Genomic DNA, 22,727 nt, shown 5'->3' on the forward strand with positions numbered 1-22,727 from the left:
CTATCACCCTCACCTTAACCTCCTTCCACCTATCGCATTTCCAACGCCCCTCCCCCAAGTCCCTCCTCCCTACCTTTTATTTTAGCCTGCTTGGCACACTCTCCTCATTCCTGAAGAAGGGTTCATGCCTGAAACGTCGATCCTCCTGCTCCTTGGATGCTGCCTGACCTGCTGCGCTTTCCCAGCAACACATTTTCAGCTCTGATCTCCAGCATCTGCAGACCTCACTTTCTCCTACAGGGAGAATTTGGACAAGCAAGGACCTTTTTCTTTAGAGCGTAGGAGAATGAGGGGGGATCTTACAGAAATGTATAAGATCATGAGAGGCATGGATAGGGTGAATGCACTCAGTCTTTTTCCCAGGGTTAGGGAATCGAGGACTAGAGTGCATCAGTTTAAGGTTAGAGGAGAAACAATAAAAGGGAACCCAAGGGGCAATGTTTTTATACAGAGGGTGGTACGTATATGGAATGAGCCACCAGCGGATGTGGTTGAGGTGGGTACATTAACAACATTTAAAAGGCATTTGGACCAATACATGGATAGGAAAGGTTTAGAAGGATATGGGAAATGGGGTTAGCTTGGATGGACATTTTGGTCGGCATGGACCAGTTTGGGCCGTGCTGTAGGACTCAATGACTCTATGATACCTCACCTGCTTTCCCCAAATGACCAAACCCCTTGGACTTAACTGGCCACATTGTGTAGACTTTTCTTGGGATGAAATACCATCGTTACCGACTATTTTGCCTTTTATGTGATGCAATGTTCCCCAGTTGCCTGGATAGCTGGAGCTCCAACAACCCTCAAGAAGATGGACACCATCCAGGACACAGCAGCCTGCTTGATTGGCATTGCATCCAAGGAAGTAGGAGTATACTTAAGAGGGAAATCAGGAGGGCAAAAAGGGGACATGAGATAGCTTTGGCAAATAGAGTTATGGAAAATCCAAAGAGTTTTTATAAATACATTAAGGACAAAAGGGTAACTAGGGAGAGAATAGGCCCCTCAAAGATCAGCAAGGCGGCTTTTGTGTGGAGCCGCAAAAAATGGGGGAGATACTAAATGAGTATTTTGTTTCAGTATTTACTGTGGAGAAGGATGTAGAAGATATAGACTGTAGGGAAATAGATGGTGACATCTTGCAAAATGTCCATATTACAGAGGAGGAAGTGCTGGATGTCTTGAAAAGCATAAAGGTGGATAAATCCCCAGGACCTGATCAGGTGTACCCGAGAACTCTGTGGGAAGCTAGAGAAGTGATTGCTGGACCTCTTACATTTGTATCATCGATAATCACAGGTGAGGTGGCGGAAGATTAGAGGTTGGCAAACGTGGTGCCACTGTTTAAGAAGGGTGGTAAGGACAAGCCAGGGATCTATAGACCGGTGAGCCTGACCTCGGTGGTGGGCAAGTTGTTGGAGGGAATCCTGAGGGACAGGATGTACATGTATTTGGAAAGGCAAGGACTGATTAGGGATAGTTTTGTGCGTGGGAAATCATGTCTCACAAACTTGATTGAGTTTTTTTTTGAAGGAGTAACAAAGAGGATTGATGAGGGCAGAGCAGTAGATGTGTTCTATATGGACTTCAGTAAGATGTTCAACAAGGTTCCCCATGGGAGACTGATTAGCAAGGCTAGATCTCACGGAATACAGGGAGAACTAGCCATTTGGATACAGAACTGGCTCAAAGACAGAGGATGTCGGTGGAGGGTTGTTTTTCAGACTGGAGGCCTGTGACCAGTGGAGCGCCACAAAGATTAGTGCTGGGTCCTCTGCATTTTGTCATTTACATAAATGATTTGGATGCGTGCATAAGAGGTACAGTTAATAAGTTGCAGATGACACCTAAAATGGAGGTAAAAGGGCTTTTGCCTGAAACGTCGATTTTGAAGCTCCTCAGCTGCTGCCTGAATTGCTGTGCTCTTCCAGCACCACTGATCCAGAACCTAAAATGGAGGTATAGTGGACAGCGAAAGGGTTACCTCAGATTAAAACAGGATCTGGACCAGATGGGCCAATGGGCTGAGAAGTGGCAGATGGAGTTTAATTCAGATAAATGCATTTTGGGAAAGCAAATCTTAGCAGGACTTATACACTTAATGGTAAGGTCCTAGGGAGTGTTGCTCAACAAAGAGACCTTGGAGTGCAGGTTCATAGTTCCTTGAAAGTAGAGTCGCAGGTGAAGAAGGCGTTTGTATGCTTTCCTTTATTGGTCAGAGTATTGAGTACAGGAGTTGGGAGGTCATGTTGCGGCTGTACAGGACATTGGTCAGGCCACTGTTGGAATATTGCACGCAATTCTGGTCTCCTTCCTATCGGAAAGATGTTGTGAAACTTGATTTGGAGATGCCGGCGTTGGACTGGGGTGTACAAAGTTAAAAAATCACACAACACCAGGAGCGTCGCTCCTTCATCAGGTGATTGTGGAGGACACAATTATAAGGCACAGAATTTATAGCAAGAATTTACAGTGTGATGTAACTGAAATTATACATTGAAAAATACCTGGATTGTCTGTTGAGTCTTTCATCTGTTTGAATATCATGATAGTTTCACTTCTTGGTATTCGAACAGATGAAAGACTCAACAGACAATCCAGGTATTTTTCAATGTATAATTTCAGTTACATCACACTGTAAATTCTTGCTATAAATTCTATGCCTTATAATTGTGTCCTCCACAATCACCTGATGAAGGAGCGACGCTTCGAAAGATAGTGTGCTTCCAATTAAACCTGTTGGACTATAACCTGGTGTTGTGTGATTTTTAACATTGTGAAACTTGAAAGGGTTCAGAAAATTCCACTATTGGAATATTGCATGCAATTCTGGTCTCCTCCTATCGGAAAGATGTTGTGAAATTTGAAAGGGTTCAGAAAAGATTTACAAGGATGTTGCCAGGGTTGGAGGATCTGAGCTACAGGGAGAGGCTGAACAGGCTGGGGCTGTTTTCCTTGGAGCGTCGGAGGCTGAGGGGTGACCTTATAGAGGTTTACAAAATTATGAGGGGCATGGATAGGATAAATAGACAAAGTCTTTTCCCAGAGGTGGGGGAGTCCAGAACTAGAGGGCATAGGTTTAGGGTGAGAGGGGAAAGATATAAATGACACGTACGGGGCAACCTTTTTATGCAGAGGGTGGTATATGTATGGAATGAGCTGCCTGAGGAAGTGGTACAATTACAACATTTAAGAGGCATTTGGATGCGTATATGAAGAGAAAGGGTTTGGAGGGATATGGGCTGGGTGCTGGCAGGTGGGACTAGATTGGGTTGGGATATCTGGTCGGCATGGACGGGTTGGACCAAAGGGCCTGTTTCCATGCTATACATCTCAATGACTCTCCACCACCCATGCTCAGTACCAGCAGTGTATAATATGTACAAGATGCACTGCAGAAATCCATCAAAGATCCTCAGATGGCACCTTCCAAAACCATGACCACTTCTGTCCAGAAGAGCAAGGGCAGCAGATACATGGGAACACTACCACCACCAAGTTCCCCTCCAAGCCACTCACCATCCTGATTTGGAAATATATCACCGTTCCTTCACTGCTGCTGGGTCAAAATCCTAGAATTCCCTCCCGAATGACATTGTAGGTCAACCCACAGCAGGTGGACTACAGTGATTCAAGAAGACAACTCACCACCATGTTCTCAAGGGGCAATTAGTGACAGATAATAAACGCTGGCACAGCCACTGAGACTCTCATCCCACAAACGATTTTGTAAAAAATTTGTATTTTTTCAGAGCAACACAAATTGGGCTGAATTATATAACCCTTCGTCCCCTCCACTTGAAAAATGAGGAGGAAAGAGTGTATCCAAGCTTCACATGTTTTCAGACAAATAGTTCATGTTTCTGGTCATGAAGATTGTATCCGTGTTGTAATTCCAGCAGGTTAGGGTGATAATCAGTATTGAAAATGTGTTGCCGGAAAAGCACAGCAGGTCAGGCAGCATCCAAGGAGCAGGAGAATCGACGTTTCGGGCATAAGTCCTTCTTCAGGATTCACAACATGCTAATGACGCAAAACAGCTTCCAGATGAAAGAAGTCAGGGGAAACTGGCCTGGCCCGAATGTTTTGAGAACTTAATGACAAAACTTTTAACTCAAAGTTGGGAAACTGAAGTTTTGTTTCCTGTTGAATGAAGATCCCTCTCACCCTGCTGAAAGCTCTGGGTGGGCCTGGAAAATTCTGTACCCATCTCTGGAATTCCTGGTTCTTAGCAGCAGAGAAACACAAGAGAGAATGCTGAAAATTTATAACAGAAACTAGGTGAGTCCATGGCATTAGAGGCGAGGTAGTGCATGGATAGAGGATTGGCTGATTGGCAAAGGGCGGAGATTTGGGAGAAAGAAGTCTTTTTCAGGATGGCAGCTGGTGACTAATGGAGTTCTGCTGTGGTCAATGTTGGGATCACAGTTATTCATATTATACATTAACAATCTGGACAAAGGAACCGAGGACATTGTTGCTAATTTTGCAGATGACACAAAGATAGGTGGAGGGACAGGTAGTGTTGCGAAAGCAGGGAGTCTGTAGAAGGATCTGGACAGGCTGGGAGAGTTGGGCAACAAAGTGACAGATGGAATACAAAGTGGGAAAGTGAGAGGTCATAGACTCTGGTAGGAAAACTGGAGGCATTGACTAATTTCTAAATGGGAAAGGCTTTGGAAATCTGAAGCACAAAGGGGAGTAGGGATAACCCTAGTAACTATAGGCCGGTGAGTCTCACTTCTGTTGTGGGCAAAGTCTTAGAGAGAATTGTAAGGGATAGGATTTATGCACATCTGGATAGGAATAATGTGATCAAGGATAGTCAGCATGGTTTTGTGAAGGGCAGGTCGTGCCTCACAAACCTTATTGAATTCTTTGAAAAGGTGACGAAGGAGGTTGATGAGGGGAAAGCGGTAGATGTGGTATATATGGATTTTAGTAAGGCATTTGATAAGGTTCCCCATGGTAGGCTACTGCAGAAAATACGAGATATGGCATTGAGGGTGAGTTGGAGGTTTGGATTAGGAATTGGCTGGATGGAAGAAGACAGAGGGTAGTAGTTGATGGCAAAGTTTCTTCATGGAGTGCCGTCACTAGCGGTGTTCCGCAAGGATCTGTTTTGGGACCATTGCTATTTGTCATTTTTATAAATGACCTGGAAGAGGGGCTAGAAGGTTGGGTGAGCAAGTTTGCGGATGACACAAAAGTCGGAGGAGTTGTTGACAGTGAGGAAGCATGTGGCAGGTTACAGCAGGATATAGAGAAGCTGCAGAGCTGGGCAGAAAGGTGGCAAATGGAATACAATGTAGCTAAGTGTGAGGTGATTCACTTTGGGAAGAATAACAACCATGGGAAATGCAGTGTTACAGGGACAGGGTAACAGAGTGGGTCTGGATGGGATAGTCTTTGTGAGGATTGGCATGGACTCAATGGGCCAAATAGCCTACTTCCACACTGAAGGGATTCTATGATCTGTGCTGGTAATGTTTTTCTTTTTTCTTTCATGGCCAGGTCAGGCTCATCCCTAACTGCCCTTGAGTTACGCACTGGAGTGCTGTGTGCAGTTTTGGTCTCCTTTACCACGTATGGAGTCAGCTATTACGAGGGGGCATAGCTTTAAATTAAGGGGGGTTAGATATAGGACTGAAGTTAGGGGTAGGTTCTTCACTCAGCGAGTCGTAAGTTCATGGAATGCCCTGCCAGTAGCAGTGGTGGACTCTCCCTCTTTATGGGCATTTAAGCGGGCATTGGATAGGTATATGGAGGATAGTGGGTTAGTATAGGTTAGGTGGGCTTGGATCGGCGCAACATCGAGGGCCAAAGGGCCTGTACTGCGCTGTATTCTTCTATGTTCTATGTTCTATGATTTGGGAGTCCTAATTCAAGATTCTTTTAAGGTTAACATGCAGGGTCAGCTGGCAGTTGGGAAGGAAAATAGAATGTTAGCATTCAGTTTGAGAGGGCTAGAATACAAGAGGAGTTTGAGGTTGTATAAGGCTCTGGTCAGACTACATTTAGAATATTGTGAGCAGTTTTGGGCCCCATATCGAAGGAAGGATGTGCTGGTGTTGGAGGGGGGTCCAGCGGAGGTTCACAAGAATGATCCCAGCGATGAAGGGCTGGGATATATAAGGAGCAACTGAGGACTCTGGGTCTGTACTCAATAGGGTTTAGAAGGATCAGGGAGATCTGATTGAAACTTACAGAATACTAAGAGGCTTTGATATAGTGGGGAGAAGATGTTTCCACATGTAGTAGAGACTAGGACCTAAAGTCACTGCCTCAGAATTAAGGGATGACCTTTTAGAACTGCAGTGAGGAGGAATTTGTTCAACCAGAGGATGGTGACTACATAGATCTCATTGCTGCATAGAGCTGTGGAGAACGTCATTGAGTGTATTTAAGACAGAGATAGATAGGCTCTTAATGATCAAGGCTCACAAGGAGAAGGCAGGGGAGTGGGGTTGAGAAACACATCGGCCATGATTGCAGGGCAGAGCAGATTCAATGGGCCGAATGGCCTAATTCTGCTCCTATGTCTTATGGGTGGATCGAGCCGAGCTTTGCCAGATATCACTCTGTCCCACTGACCTGTGTTGGTGCAGTCACTGTAGGAACTTCTCCTGTCAGAGAAGAGACAGGAGCAGGTAAAACAAGGCTTCAGAAAATAGCTCCCTGATTGTTTGTAGATTTCTCCAAAAACAAAATGTGCCAGAATTCCTAGCCCTCTGTATTTAATTCATAACGCACGAATCCGTACTAAATACGTGAAAGGTCGTTTTGTATACAGACCAGCAATAATCTCATTTTCAGTTCTTTACCTAACCGTAGAGCTGCATTGCCTTTGGCCGCAGTTTGTTCACTTGATTTTCTGCTGCATCCGCTCGCTCCTCTGCGCTTTGCAGCTCGTACCGTGCTTTCCGGAACTTTGAGAGGTTCACGTTGGCTTGTTCCTCCTGGAATCAGGAAAACACTCAGTTCATGTGGCAATATACACATGTTCATTAACTGTCCTGGTGACAGGAGACCGGCAATTTTGAGTTGACGTTATGCAGAGTAAGTGCACACACCATTTGACGCTCACATAGATTACACCTCACTGAAACATTATTCTACACCTACATCTAATCAGTATACCTAAAGCAGGGAGGACTCTTCTGAATGCTGTGGTAGTGTCCCTACCTCTGAGCTGGGAGGCCAAGGTTCAAGTGCTACCTGGTCCAACATCCCTGAGACGGTTGATTAGCAAAATACCTACATCTACACAAGCTGGGATTTCTCAGGGCTTGTACTCTTACTTGTATTCTCAGACTATAGCGTATTAAGGAAGCTTTTCTCCATATTAACTAGTTCAGTATCCTTTCCATAATCTGCTATAATGTGTTTATAACCTGCTAGTATGAGCAGATGGTAGGAAAACACTACCTCTGGTCTAGTCACCCACTCTTTGCCTGATCAACCATATAGTCAACAGCAGTCTGCTCAGCCTGAGTTGAATACTGACTGAGCATTACTCACTGCCTAGTAACCTTTAGAATAATAAGAGTTCATTGGCTACTTGTCCAAGTATTAGTCATTGTGCAGTAAATACATCGAGTAATGCGAAGTAAAGATTATTCACTGCCCAGTAACTCCTCAAGTAACTGAAGGATTGATGCTGGACAAATTACCTGGCATCCACTTAGTTACTGGAAAAGACAACAGCAGAAACAGTCCTGTCGACCCTGCAAGGTCCTCCTCACTAACATCCGAGAGCTAGTGCCAAAATTGGGAGAGTTGTCTCACAGCCTCGAGTCGAGAGTGTGGTGCTGGAAAAGCACAGCAGGTCAGGCAGCATCCGAAGAGCAGGGAAATCAACGTTTCAGGCGAAAGCCCTTCATCAGTAATGTCTCACAGCCTAGTCAAGCAACAGCTTGATATAATCACACTCACGGAGTCAAACCTTACAGGCAGTACTCCAGACACACCTGGATATGTCCTGTCTCACTGGCAGGACAGGCCCAGCTGAGGTGGCAGCACAATGGGATACAGTCGGATGGGAATTGTCCTGGGAGTCCTCAACATTGACTCCGGAGCCAGGAAGTCTCATGGCTTCAGGTTAAATATGGGCAAGGAAACCTCCTGCTGATTCCCACATCCTCCCTGAGGTGATGAATCAGTACTCCTCCATATTGAACAACGCTGAGGATGGTAAGGGCACAAGATGTACCCTGGGGGTTTCAATGTCCACCACCAAAGTGGCTCAGCAGTAATACCACTGATCAAGCTGATTGGGTCCTAAAGGACACAGCTGGCAGACTGGGTCTGCGGCAGATGGTGAGAGAACCAACAAGAAGAAAAACCATACTTGACCTCATCCTTACCAATCAGCCGGCTGTAGATGCATCTGTCCATGATGGTGTTGGTAAGAGTGACCACCGCACTGTCCTTGTGGAGACAAAGTCCCACCTTCACATTGAGAATACCCTCCATCGTGTTGTGTGGCACCATCTCCATGCTAAATGGGACAGACTTCGAACAGATCTGGCAATTCAAGCCTGGGCATCTATGAGGCGCTGTGGGCCATCAACAGCAGCAGAACTGTACTCCAGCACAATCTGTAACCTCATGGCATGGCATATCCCCCACTCAACCATTACCATCAAGCCAGGGGATCAGCCTGGTTCAATGGAGAGTGCAGGAGGGCATGCCAGGAGCAGCACCAGGCATTCCTGAAGATGAGGTGTCAACCTGGTGAAGCCCCCAAACAGGACTACCTGCCAAACAGCAGAAGCAGCAAGTGATAGACAGAGCTAAGCGATCCCACAACCAGTGGATCAGATCTAAGCTCTGCAGTTCTGGCCACGTGTGGTTGTGAATGGTGGTGGACAATTAGATAACTCACTGAGGGAGGAAGTTCCACAAATATCCTCATCCTCAATGATGGAAGAGCGTAAACCATCAATGCCAAAGATAAGGCTGACGCTTTCACAACGATCTTCAGCTGGAAGTGCTGAGTGGGTGATCCATCTCAGCCTCCTCCAGTGGTCCCCAGCATCACAGACACCAGCCTTCAGTCAATTTAATTCACTCCACGTGATATTAAGAACCAGATGGAGACACTGGATACTGTAAAGGCCCTGACAACATTCCAGCAATGGTACTGAAGACTTGTGCTCCAGAACTTGCCACTCCCCTCGCCAGTTTGTTCCAGTACAGTTACAACACTGGCAGCTACCCAACAATATGGCAGACTGCCCAGGTGTGTCCTGTACGTAAAAAGCAGAACAAATCCAACCCAGTCAACGACCACCTCATCAGTCTGTTCTCCATCATTAGTAAAGTTACGGAAGTCGTCATCAACAGTGCAATAAAGCAGCACCTGCCCAGCAATAACCTGCTCAGTGACACCCAGCTTGGGTTCTGCCTGGGCCACTCAAGTCCTTCGCTGTTGCAGGGTTAGGATCCTCATAAGTAGGTTACTGACTGCCCAGTAACTCCCATGAGTAATGCAGAGTGAAGGTTACTCACGGCCTGCTCAGTTTGCTGCTTGTAAGTTTTCATCTTCAGCTGCATTTGATCAATCACTTCCTGCAGCCTTTTCAAATTTTTTTGATCTTCTTCAGTCTGTTTAAAAGTAGAAATGAAATGAAATATGTGAAAAACCAGAATGACTCGGAAAAGTAACACTAGATCGTCATTGCTTTCGGTCTGAAAGTCAGGCTGGGTTATTGGTGATGCCTCCTGTCCAGTTAGTGTCATGGCCTGTGACAGTGGGGCGAGGCATATTGTTTTGATTCTGAAGATAACAGCATGAGAAATTACATTTAAAAATTCATGTTCTGGATGACACATGGGGTACAAGAAAGAACAAGGAGGTACCTTAAAAATAATTCATAAGTCTTTTATTGGCATCAGAGCATAGGAGGCAACCTTATAGAAGTTTATAAAATAAATGACGAGTATAGATATAGGTAACAGTAGTTGTCTTTTCCCGAGGATGTGAGATTTCAAAACTAGGGAGCACATTTTTAAGGAGAGAGATTTAAAAAAGACATGAGGGGCTTTTACACACAGCATTGGAATGAACTTCCTGAGGAAGTGGCGGATATGAGCAGAATTGCAATGTTTACAAGATATTTGGATAAGTACATAATTAGGAAAAGTTTGGAAGGATATGGGCCAAGTGCAGGCAGGTGGGACCAGTTGACTTTGGGTTGGAATGGTTGGACTGATGGGTCTGTTTATGGGCTGGATGACTACGACTCCATAAGTGTGGCCAAAAGGAGATTTATACAGGAAGCAGAAACCATGTGAGCATGCTGCACGAGTTTTTGTTATGATGAAAATGGAGGTGGTTGAAACACTAAACTGGTTAAAATTTGACGAAGGGGCAGTCTTGGAGAGACTGGTTTTCAGACGGGAAGCTTTGGGGAATGCTACAAGAAGTAGGGATGGCAATAGCAGAGATTCTGGTGGTCATCTTCCTGTCCTTCTCCAACTCAGGGCTAATGCCAGAGGACTGGCCATCTGCAAATGTTACGCCCATGTTCAAAAACAGGGTATAAGGGTAAGTACAGCAACTAAAGGCCAGTCAGTTTAACCTTGGTGGTGCAGAAGCTTCTAGAAAGTGTGGAGTTGTAGTTAGGGAGGAAGGTTGCTGCAGGATACAGATGAGTTGGAAAGTTGGGCAGATAAATGGCAGATAGGAGTTTAATCTGGATAAGTGTGATGCATTTTGGGAGGTCAAATGCAAGTGGCAAGTGTACAGTGAATAGCAGGACTCTAAGCAGCATTGAGGGATCTTGGGTAAAAAGGCCATAGCTCCCTGAAAGTGGCAACACAAGTGGCTAAGATGGTAAAGAAGGCATATGGCATGTTTGCCTTCATTGGGTGGGTCATAATGTATAAAAGCTGGCAGGTCATGTTGCAGCTGTACAAAACTTTAATTAGGCTACATTTGGAACATGAATATTGTGCCCAGTTCTCTCCCCACACTATAGGAAGGAAGTGGAGGCTTTAGAGAGGGTGCAGAGGAGATTTACCAGGATATTGCCTGGATAGGAGTGTGTTAGCTATAAGGAGAGGTTGGACAAACTTGGATTGTTTTCACTAGGGTGTTAGTGGCTGAGAAGCAAACTGTTAGAAGTGCATTGAATTATATACAGGCATTGGTAGGGTGGATAGTCGGAATCGTTTTCCTATGGTGGAAATGTCAAGTACTAGAAGGCAAAGGTTAAAGGTGAGAGGGGGAAAGTTTAAAGGACGTGTCCACAGCAATTCTTTTTTCCACAAAGGATGGTAGGTGTGTGGAATGCGCTGCCAGGGCAGGTGGTAGCGATGTTTGAGAGCCATTGAGACAGACACATGAACAGGAAGCGAATAGAGGGATATAGACCATGTGCAGGCAGATGGGATTATTCAGGATGGCATCATGGTTAGCACAGACATAGTGGGACCTGTCGCTGTGCTGTACTGTTATGTGTTCTAAATACAGCCTGTGACGAGATCATCAACTTGGATAAAGTGGCGATTTAATTAAGCAAAACTAGCAAAGATTGGTTAATGACAAATTGTGTTTGATGAAGTTGTTGGAATTTTCTGAAGCAGTGGGAGCATTGGCTGATTGTTGTGATGCCTAAAGATGACGCAGTCAGTTACCTGGAAGTTGAGTTCTTTAACACAGCGTTCCTGCTTTCTTATTCCTCTTTGTAAATCAGCATTCTTTTTCTTCTCGATGGCAATTTCTTCCTCCAACCCTCTGACCTGCAGTTTGAGAAATAATCCCCACATTTTATTTAAAGGCAGCTCACCCCACTGAAATCCAATAACAAGTTGAGATCCCGGACTTTAGCTGTGGAGTGTGGGGCTTATCCGAATGGAAATCGCTGGAGGAATTGGGAGTTTATATGCACCACATTTGTATTTCATTAATGAGGCAGACACTGTTGTGGGACAATTTACTTAGGCCAAGGTTGTGCCTATGACAACCTTCATCAGCATGTGGCCTAGTGGAGAATTAATATTTTTATGAAAATCCACTTTCTGGAACAGAAAGTGTAGCACTGTATGTAACCTTTGTAGGGACCCAGTGGTTTTCTGTGTGTACTCTCCTGTTTATTAATCCTCCCATTGGCCACTGCTAACCCATCTAATCAGCTTGTCGACACTGTCCTGTATTAATAGGCCTTCCTTCTCACTACATAACAACTTCAGGGGGTCAACTTACTGATCATAACTCATACATTCATGTCAGGATCATTAATGCATACTACAGACATCAGGGACACAGCACCAAACCCTGTGTTACATCACTAGACACAAGCTTCCAGTCACCAAAACATCCTTCGACCTTCACCCTCTGTTTCCTGCTACTAAGCCAATTCTGGACCCAATTTGCCCTGGATCCCATGGGCTCATACATCCTGATCAGTTTCCTGTGCGAGACTTTGGTCAAAAGCTTTACTGAATTCCATGTAGACTCTATGACTCTCATCTACACACCCAGTCATCTCCTCGAAATATTCAATCCAATTTGTTAGACATGACTTTCCCTTTCAAAGCCATGGTGACTATCCTTGATTAATCCATGTCTTCCCAGGTGCAGATTAATTCTGTCCCTCAGAGTTTTTCCTATAATTTCCCCTCAGTTTTTTCCCTATAATTTCCATACCACAGATGTTAGATTCACTGGCCTGTAGTTTCCTGGTTTACCCCTACCACCCTTCTTGAGTTTTGGTACTACTTTAACCATGCTCCTGTCCTTTGGCACCCTTCATGGCCAGAGAAGATTTGAAAATTAAAGTCAGAACCTCTGCAATCTCATCCCATGTGTCACAGAGGAGCCTGGGATTCATCTCATCTGGGCCTGGATATTTATCTACTTTCAAGTTCACTAAAATCACTAATACCCTTTTCCTCGCAATGCTAATTTATTCAAGTATATCACAACCTCAGTTCTGATTTCTATATGTACAACAATCTTCTCTATCGTGAATAGAAATGCAAAGTACTCATTTAAAATATCAGATATGTCTTCCACTCCACACAGATTGCCACTTTCATCCTTAATGAGCCCTATTCTTTCCCGAGTGATTCTCTTTCCCCTAATATGCATATAAAACACCGATGGATTTTTCTTTATTTTAGCCGGCGGTGTTTTTTCACAGCTCTTCTCTTTTCGAATCTCCTTTTAAAACCACCCCCTGTACATTCGATACTCTTCTAGAGATTAGTCTCCAGCAACTTTTACAGCACAGAGAAATGCTCTTCTGCCCATTGACTCTGTCCTGCTCAAAAATAGCCTTCGAACAACTCTAAGCACTTGGTCCATAACTTGATATGGTCTATAAGCTAAATATTCTTAAAAGTACTTCTTAAATGTTACCTCTTAAATTACTTATTAAAAAGAGGAGGCAGAGGAGCAGATGATGAATGGTAAGGGACAGGTGGTCTGAGGTGCATTTGTTTTAATGTGAGAAGTGTAGTAGGCAAGGCAGATGAACTTCGGGTTTGGATTAGTACCTGGGAGCATTATTGCTGTTACTGAGACTTGGTTGAGGGCAGGGCATGATTGGCAGCTAAATACCCCAGGATATCACGTGATAGGGAGGTAAAAGGGGTCGAGGAGTTGTATTGCTGGTCAAAGAAAATATCACAGCTGTGCTGAAGGAGGGCACTGTGTACCTCACTCGAGCAGTGAGGCAATATGGGAGAGCTCAGAAATAGGAAGGCTGCGGTAACAATGTTGGGGCTGTACTACAGGTCTCCGAAGTGTGAGATAGAGGTGCAAATATGTAGGTTATGGAAAGATGTAAGAGCAACAGGGTGGTGGTGATAGGAGATTTTAATTTTCCCAACACTGACTGGGATTCACTTAGATAAAACAGAATTTGTAAAGAGCATCCAGGAGGGTTTTATAGAGCAGTATGTAAACAAGCCAACTCAGGAAGGGGTCATACTGGACCTGGTGTTGGGGAATGAGTCCAGCCACGTGGTTAAAGTTTCAATAGGGGACTACTTTGGGAATAGTGATCACAATTCCATAAATATTAGAATACTCATGGACAAAGACAAGAGTGGTCCTGAAGGAAGAGTGCTAAATTGGGAGAAGGCCAACTTTAGCAAAATTTGGCAGGAGCTGGGGAACGTGAATTGGGAGCAGCTATTTGAGGGTCAATTCATATTTTATATATGGGATGCTTTTAAAGAGAGGTTGATTAGAGTGCAGGACAGACATGTCCCTGTGAAAATGAGGGAGGGAAATGGCAAGATTAGGGAACCATGGATGACAGGTGAAATTGTAAAGACTAGCTAAGACAAAAAGGATGCGTACATTAGGTCTTGTGGCCTGAAGACAGACAAAGCTTTGGAAGAATATCGGGAATGTAGGACCAATTTGAAACGAGGAATTCAGAGGGCTAAAAGAGGTCATGAGATATCTTTAGCAAACAGGGTTAGAGAAAGTCCCAAAACCTTTTCTCAGAAATAAGGAGCAAGAGGGTAATGAGAGAAAGGGTTGGCCACTCAAGGACAAAGGAGAAAGGTTATGGAGTCAGAGAAAACAGGTGAGATTCTTAATGAGTACTTTGCATCGATATTCACCGAGGAGAGGGACATGATGGATATTGAGGTTAAGGATAGATCTTTGATAACACTAGGTCAAGTTGCCTTAAGGGAGGGAGCAGGTTTTGGGTACTCTAAAAGGCATTAAGGTAGACAAGTCCCCAGATCCGGATGGGATCTAACCCAGGTTACTGAGGGAAATGAGAGAGGAAATAGTTGGGGCTTTAACAGATATCTTTGCAGCATCCTTGAACACAGGTGAGGTCCCGGAGGATGGGAGAATTGCGAATAACAAAGAACAGAGAAAATGTACAGCTCAGGAACAGACCCTTCGGCCCTCCAAGGCTGTGCCGATCCAAATCTACTGCCTTAACCTTTCGCCCAATTCCTAAGCATCTGTATCCTTCTCTCCCCACCTACTCATGCATCTGTCCAGACGCATCTTAAATGAATCTACCGTGCCTGCCTCTACCACCTCTGCTGGCAACGCGTTCCAGGCGCTCACCACCCTCTGTGTAAAGTACTTGCCGCCTTAAACTTTCCCCCTTAAACTTTCCACCTCTCACCTTGAAAGCGTGACCTCTCGTTATTGAATCCTTCACCCTGGGAAAAAGCTTGTCTCTACCCTGTCTATACCCTTCATGGTTTTGTAAACTCAATCAGTTCCCCCCTCAATCTCCTTTTTTCTAATGAAAACAATCCCAACCTACTCAACCTTTCTTCATAGCACCTTCCATACAAGGCAACACCCTCATAAACCTTCTCTGCACCCTCTCCAAAGCATCCACATCCTTTTGGTAATGTGGCGACCAGAACTGTACACAGTATTCTAAATGCGGCCTTGTACAATGTTAACATGACCTGCCAGCTCTTATACTCAATACCCGTCTGATGAAGGCAAGCATACCATACACCTTCTTGACCACTCTATCCTCCTGTGCAGCCACCTTCAGGGTACAATGGACCTGAACTCCCAGATCTCTCTGCTCATCAACTTTTCCCAAGGCACTTCAGTTCACTGTATAATTCGCTCTAGAATTAGACTTCCCAAAATGCATTACCTCATATTTTCCCGGATTGAACTACACCTTCCACTTCTCCACCCAACTTTCCAGTCTATCTATATTCTCCTGTATTCTTTGACAGTCCCCTATGCTTTCTGCTACTCCACCAATCTTTGTGTCATCTGCAAACTTGCTGAACATACCACCAATGCCCTCTTCCAGATCATTTATGTATATTGCAAACAACAGTGGCCCCAGCACTGACCCCTGTGGAATACCACTGGTCACCTTTCTCCATTTCAAGAAACTCCCTTCAACTACTACTTTCTGTCTCCTGCTGTTCAACCAGTTCTTTATCCACCTAGCTAGAACACCCTGCACACCATGTGACTTCACTTTCTCTATTAGTCTACCATGGGGAACTAGCCCCAGCTATTTCCTCTCTTGCCTCCCTCAACAACCTGGAATAGATCTCATCCGGTCCTGGGGATTTGTCCACCTTAATAACCTCTAGCCTACCCAACACATCTTCCCTACTTATGTCACCGTGATCCAGACTAATCAAACTTCTATCCCTAATCTCAACATTCATCATGTTCCTCTCCTCAGTGAACACTGATGCAAAGTAATCATTCAGAATCTCACCCATTCTCTCAGGTTCAGCATACAGCCTTCCTTAGTTATCCTTTAGTTGACCAATCCTTTCTCTAGTTACCCGCTTGCTTCTTATATAAGAATAAATGCTTTGGGATTTTCCTTAATTCATGACCTTTTTAGCCCGCTTGATTCCTCGTTTAAGACTGGTCTTACTCTTCCGATATTCTTCAGGGCTCATTCAGTTCTTAGCTGCCTGGACCTTATGTACGCTTCCCTTTTCCTCTTGGTTAGTCGTACGATTTCTCCTGTCATCCATGGTTCACGAATTTTGCCTTTCCTATCCTTTGCTTTCAACAGGACATGATTAGAGATGTGCTGGAAAAGCACAGCAGATCAGGCAGCATCTGAGGAGCAGGCAAATCGACGATTCGGCAAAGGCCCTTCATTAGGAAATCTGTTTTCCCAATGAAGGGCTTTTGCCTGAAACGTTGATTTTCCTGCTCCCTGAATGCTGCCTGACCTGCTGTGCTTTTCCAGCACTCTCTAATCTTGACTCTGATCTCAAGCATCTGCAGTACCCACTTTCTCCTTTCAAAGGGACATGCCTATCCTGCACTATCTTTAACCTATCTTTGAAAGCCTCCCACATATCAAATGTGGACTTCTCTTCAAATAGCTGTGTCCAATCCACATTTCCCAGCTCCTGTCTAATTTTGATATAATTGGCCTTGGCCCAGTTTAGTACTCTTCCCTTAGGACCACTCTCATCTTTGTCTATGGACACTGTTCCCAAAGAAATCCCCCACCGCAACTTCTACCACCTGGCCTGGCTCATTCCCCAACACCAGGTCCAATATGGCCCCTTCCCTCGTCGGACTATTGACATACTGCTCTAAAAAACTTTCCTGGACGCTTCTTACAAATTCTGCCCCATCCAGACCTCTGACGCTAAGTGTATCCCAGTCAATGTTGGGAAAATTAAAATCTCTCATCACCAATCCAAGACGGAGGACAGGAAAACTTTCTGGCTGTAAGAGCTGCTTCTTTTTTTTTGAGGTATTTTAGGTGTTTGAGGTGATTTCCTTGAATTCCAGGAGCAGCAATGCATTGTTTTGGAACTTTGGGAAAAAAAAGTCAAAACAACAGCAGTTTAAAAAGGAGAAGAGCAGACAAAGGATACACATGGTGAGGACAGTGCAGGAGAGAAAGAGAGAGAGAGAGAGAACCTGCACAGTTACTGCCTTTGCTGTCTTTGAATTCATGTGTCGCTGGACATCAGAGTGCATCTGGGAAAATTAACAAACAGTGAATTTCACAACTAATCTTGGAGGAACTGTTGGGTGAAGTTCGCAGCACAAAATCAGATAAGTTAATTGTTGTTTTAAGTCTGTCCAAGAGAAAGGCTGCAGTAGTGAGTATAGTGGATTCTTTCTTGTAAGGCACGATCTCCCCCGCACAAAACCATGTTGCCTATCACTGGTAAGCCCATTCTTTTCCAAATATAAATAGATTTTATCCCTCTCTACCTTCTCCAGCAACTTTCCCACCACTGACGTTAGGCTTACTGGTCTGTAGTTACCCGGAATATCCCTACTACCCTTCTTGTACATGGGGACAATATGAGCAACCCTCCAGTCCTCCGGCACCTCACCTGTATTTAAGGATGCCACAAAGAAATCTGTCAGGGCCCCAGTTATTTCCTCTCTCGCCTCCCTCAGCAACCTGGGATAGATCCCATCCGGTCCTGGGGATTTGTCCATCTTAACAACCTATAGCATACCCAACATTTCTTCCCTAGTTATGTCAATGTGATCTAGACTAATCAAAATTCTATCTCTAATCTCAATACTCATCATGTCCCTCTCCTCAGTAAACTCTGATACAAAGTAATCATCCAGAATCTCACCTATTTTCTCAGGTTCGACACACAGCCTTCCTTCCTTATCCTTTAGTGACTAATCTTTTCTCTACTTACCCACTTGCTTCTTATATAAGAATAAAAGGCTTTGGAATTCTCCTTAATTTTGCTTGCTAAAGCTATTTCATGACCCCTTTTATCCTGCTTGATTCCTCATTTAAGACTGGCACTACTCTCCCGAAATTCGTCCAGGGCCCGTTCTGTTCTTAGCTGCCTGGACCTTATGTACACTTTCCTTTTCTTCTTGGCTAGTCGTACAGTTTATCCTGTCATCCACTGTTCACAAATCTTGCCCTTCCTACCCTTTGGACATGCCTATCCTGCACTACCTTCAACCTATCTTTGAAAGCCTCCCACATATTAAATGTGGACTTCCCTTCAAATAGCTGTGTCCAATCCACATTTCACAGCTCCTGTCTAATTTTTGATATAATTGGCCTTGGCGCAGTTTCGTACTCTTCCCTTAGGACCACTCTCATCTTTGTCTAGGAGTATTCTAAAACTTACAGAATTGTGGTCACTGTTCCCAATGAAATCCCCCACCGCAACTTCTGCCACCTGGCCTGACTCATTCCCCAACACCAGGTGCAATATGGCCCCTTCCCTTGTCGGACTATTGACATACTGCTCAAGGAAACTCTCCTGAATGCTTCTTACAAACTCTGCCCCATCCAGATCTCTGACACTAAATGCATCCCATTCAATGTTGGGAAAATTAAAATCTCCCACCACCACTACCCTATTGCCTCTACATCTTTCCATATTCTGTTTACCTATTTGTTCTTCTACCTCACACTCACTGTTGGGAGGCCTGTATTACAGCCCCAACAATGTAACTGCACCCTTCTTATTTCTCAGCTCCACACATAATGCCTCACTACTCCAGCCCTCCATAGTGTCCTCCTTTAGCACAGCTGTGATATCGTCCCTGACCAGCAGTGCAACTCCACCCCCCTTTTATTTCCCTCCCTGTGTGGTTTGAAGTGTCTATATCCTGGAACATTTAGTTGCCAATCATCATGCCCTTCCTTCAACCAGGTCTCTGTGATTGCAATAACGTCGTACTCCCAGGCACCAATCCAAGCCCTAAGTTCACCTGCCTTACCCACTATACTCATTGCATTAAAGTAGATGCATTTCAGGCCACCAGTTCTTTTGCGCTCACCTGCTCTCTGTTTATTCTTTCCTTAATGTTATCTTCATAATTCTTACAGTCTCCACCTCGCTGCCTACTTGTTTTCTCTTGTGGTTCCCAGCCCCCTGCCACATTAGTTTTAAACCCTCCCCAACAGCAGTAGCAAAAACTCCCCCAAGGACATTAGTCCCGGTCTGGTTCAGATGTAGACCGTCCAATTTGTAATAGTCCCACCTTCCCCAGAACCAGTCCCAGTGTCCAACAAATCTGAACCCCTCCCTCCTACACCATCTCTCAAGCCCCACCTGTTCATCCTGCCTATTTTTTCATTTCTACACTGGCTAGCACGTGGCACTGGTAGTAATCCTGAGATCGCTACCTTTGAGGTCCTCCCCTTTAACTTCTCTCCTAGCTCCCTGCATTCTGCTTTCAGGACCTCATCTCGTTTTGTACTTATATCGTTGATGCCTATATGCACCAAGACAACTGCCTGTTCCCCCTCCCCTTTTAGAATGCTCTGCAGCCGATGGGTGACATCCCTGACCTGAGCACCTGGGAGGCAACATACCATCCGGGAGTCCCGTTTTCGGCCACAGAACTGCCTATCTACTCCCCTCACAATACAATCCCCTATGACTATGGTCCTATGAGTCTATTTCCTGCCCTTCTGAACAGCAGTGCCCGCCATGGTGCCATGATCCTAACAACTGCTGCCCTCCCTGGTGAGCCATCTCCCCCAACAGTATCCAAAATGGTACCCCTGTTTTGGAGGGAGATGACCACAGGGGACACCTGCACTGCCTTCCTACGCTTTTTCAACCTTTTGGTCACCCATTCACTGTCTCCCTCAGCAATTCTAACCTGCGGTGGGACCAGTTCACTAAACGTGTTATCCACGACTTCCTCAGCATCGTGGATGCTCCATAGTGAGTCCGTCCGCAGCTCCAGAGCTGGCATGCGGTTAAACAAAAGCTGCAGCTGGACACACTTCCTGCAAGTGTAAGAGTCAGGAACGTCAGCCACGTCCCTGAGCTCCCACATCAAGCAAGAGGCACGGGTCTGAGGTTCCCTGACATTGTAAGCCTTAGCTTTATATCAACTAACTAAAACCAGACAATGCACTTCAATATATGAAAGAAAGAGAAAAAAATAAAAATCTTACCTTACAGAGTCTTTCTCTTCTGGTTAGAGGAGGGGAGCGCTGGAGGGAAATACTACATGTGTAGTATCTTGGGTTTAGTCACACCCAAATATTTACCAAGTCCTTACCTTCCCAGCACCATCCTGGTCTCCATGTCACCTCTGCTCTGTCTCCCACTGGTCCCAGGGAGGAAAAATAAAATGTTGACACCTTGTTTAAGAAGGGTAGCAGGGATACACCAGGTAATTATAGACCGATGAGCCTGACGTCAGTGGTAGGGAAGCTGCTGGAGAAGATGCTGTGGGACAGGATCTATTCCCATTTAGATGAAAATGGGCTTATCAGTGATAGGCAGCATGGTTTTATGCAGGGAAGGTCATGTCTTACAAACCTAATAGAATTCTTTCAGGAGGTAACAAAGTTGATTGATGGGGGAAGGGTTGTATATGTCATATACATGGACTTTAGTAAAGCATTTGATAAGGTACCCCATGGTAGGCTGATGGAGAAGGTGAGGTCGCTTGGGGTCCAGAGTGTTCTAGCTAGATGGATAGAGAACTGGTTGGGCAACAGGAGACAGAGAGTAGTTGTGGAAGGGAGCTTGTCAAAATGGAGACCTGTGACCAGTGGCATCCCACAGGGATCCGTGTTGGGACCACTACTGTTTGTGATATACATAAATGATTTTGAGTAAGGTGTAGTTTGCCTCATTAGCATGTTTGCAGATGACACTAAGCTTGGTGGAGTAGCAGATAGTGTAGGGACTGTCAGAGAATACAGCAGAATATAGATAGATTGGAGAGCTGGGCAGAGAAGTGGCAGGTGGAGTTCAGTCTGGACAAATGCAAGGTGATGCATTTTGGAAGATCCAATTCAAGAGCGAACTACACAGTAAATGGAAAAGTCCTGGGCAAAACTGATGTACAGAGAGATCTGGCTGTTCAGGTCCATTATTCCCTGAAGGTGGCAACACAGGTCTATAGAGTGGTAAAGGCAGCATACTTACAAAATTATGAAGGGCATGGATAGGATAAATAGACAAAGTTTTTTCCCTGGGGTCGAGGAGTCGAGAACTAGAGGGTGAGAGGGGAAAGATATAAAAGAGACCTAAGGGGCAACTTTTTCACGCAGCGGGTGGTAAGTGTATGGAATGAGTTGCCAGAGGAAGTGGTGGAGGCTGGTACAATTGCAACATTTAAGAGGCATTTGGATGGGTATATGACTAGGAAGGGTTTGGAGGGATATGGGCTGGGTACTGGTAGGTGGGACTAGATTGGGTTGAGATATCTGGTAAGCATGGACGGGTCGGACCGAAAGGTCTGTTTCCATGCTGTACATCTCTATGACTCTTTGACCACCACCCTGTTGCCTCCACATCTTTCCATCATCTAGGTAAAAACAATGAGTGCAGATGCTGGAAACCAGATTCTGGATTAGAGGTGCTGGAAAAGCACAGCAGTTCAGGCAGCATCCAAGGAGCAGTAAAATCGATGTTTCGGGCAAAAGCATTTCATCAGGAACACAGGATACAGGAATACTGTATTCCTGATGAAGGGCTTTTACCCAAAATGTCGATTTTATTGTTCCTCGGATGCTGCCTGAACTGCTGTGCTTTTCCAGCACCACTAATCCAGAATCTTTCCATAGTGTGTTTACCTATTTGTTCTTCTACCTCACGCTCACTGTTGGGAGGCCTGTAATACAGCCCCAACAATGTCACTGCACCCTTCTTATTTCTCAGCTCCACCCAAAATGCCTCACTACTCCAGCCCTCCATAGTGTCCTCCTTTAGCACAGCCGTGATATTGTCCCAGACCAGCAATGCAACTCCACCCCCTTTTATTTCCCTCCCTGTGTGGTCTGAAGTGTCTATATCCTGGAACATTTAGTTGCCAATCATCATGCCCTTCCTTCAACCAAGTCTCTGTGATTGCAATAATGTCATACTCCCAGGCACCAATCCAAGCAATAAATTCACCTGCCTTACCCACTATACTCCTTGCACTAAAGTAGATTTACTTCAGGCCACCAGTTCGTTTGCGTTCATTTTGGAAGATCCAATTCAAGAGCGAACTATAAAGTAAATGGATAAGTCTTGGGGAAAACTGATGTACAGAGAGATCTGGATGTTCAGGTCCATTATTCCCTGAAGGTGGCAACACAGGTCTATAGAGTGGTAAAGGCAGCATACTGCATGCTTTCCTTCATTGGACGGGTTATTGCGTACAAGAGTTGGCAGGTCATGTTACAGTTGTATAGGACTTTCGCTCAGCCACATTTGGAATACTGCGTACAGTTCTGGTTGCCATATTACCAATAGCATGTGGATGCTTTGGAAATGGTGCAGAGGAGGTTCACCAGGATGTTGCCTGATATGGAGGG

The 22,727-nt window shown here is 45.0% G+C and overlaps 1 protein-coding gene across 6 annotated transcripts in view; it reads right to left on the reverse strand.

The window, feature by feature from the left end:
- LOC122550181 (myosin-7B-like) overlaps positions 1 to 22,727 on the reverse strand; it is a 132,833-nt gene that overhangs the window by 3,693 nt on the left and 106,413 nt on the right. The window contains exons 39-43 of one of the 6 annotated variants that reach the window (XM_043690891.1): positions 11,647 to 11,751; positions 9,517 to 9,612; positions 6,828 to 6,962; positions 6,598 to 6,629; positions 3,651 to 4,230 (exon numbers count right to left, since the gene is read on the reverse strand). In XM_043690891.1, coding sequence (XP_043546826.1) covers positions 6,828 to 6,962; positions 9,517 to 9,612; positions 11,647 to 11,751 — 336 coding nt within the window. In that variant the 3' untranslated portion in view covers positions 3,651 to 4,230; positions 6,598 to 6,629. Of the gene's footprint in view, positions 1 to 3,650; positions 4,261 to 6,479; positions 6,630 to 6,827; positions 6,963 to 9,516; positions 9,613 to 11,646; positions 11,752 to 22,727 lie in introns of those variants that run through there. The other 5 variants (XM_043690890.1, XM_043690888.1, XM_043690892.1 and 2 more) reach the window with 5 other exon arrangements.

The sequence above is a fragment of the Chiloscyllium plagiosum genome, chromosome 5 (assembly GCF_004010195.1).
Source record: "Chiloscyllium plagiosum isolate BGI_BamShark_2017 chromosome 5, ASM401019v2, whole genome shotgun sequence".
Classification (NCBI taxonomy): domain Eukaryota; kingdom Metazoa; phylum Chordata; class Chondrichthyes; order Orectolobiformes; family Hemiscylliidae; genus Chiloscyllium; species Chiloscyllium plagiosum.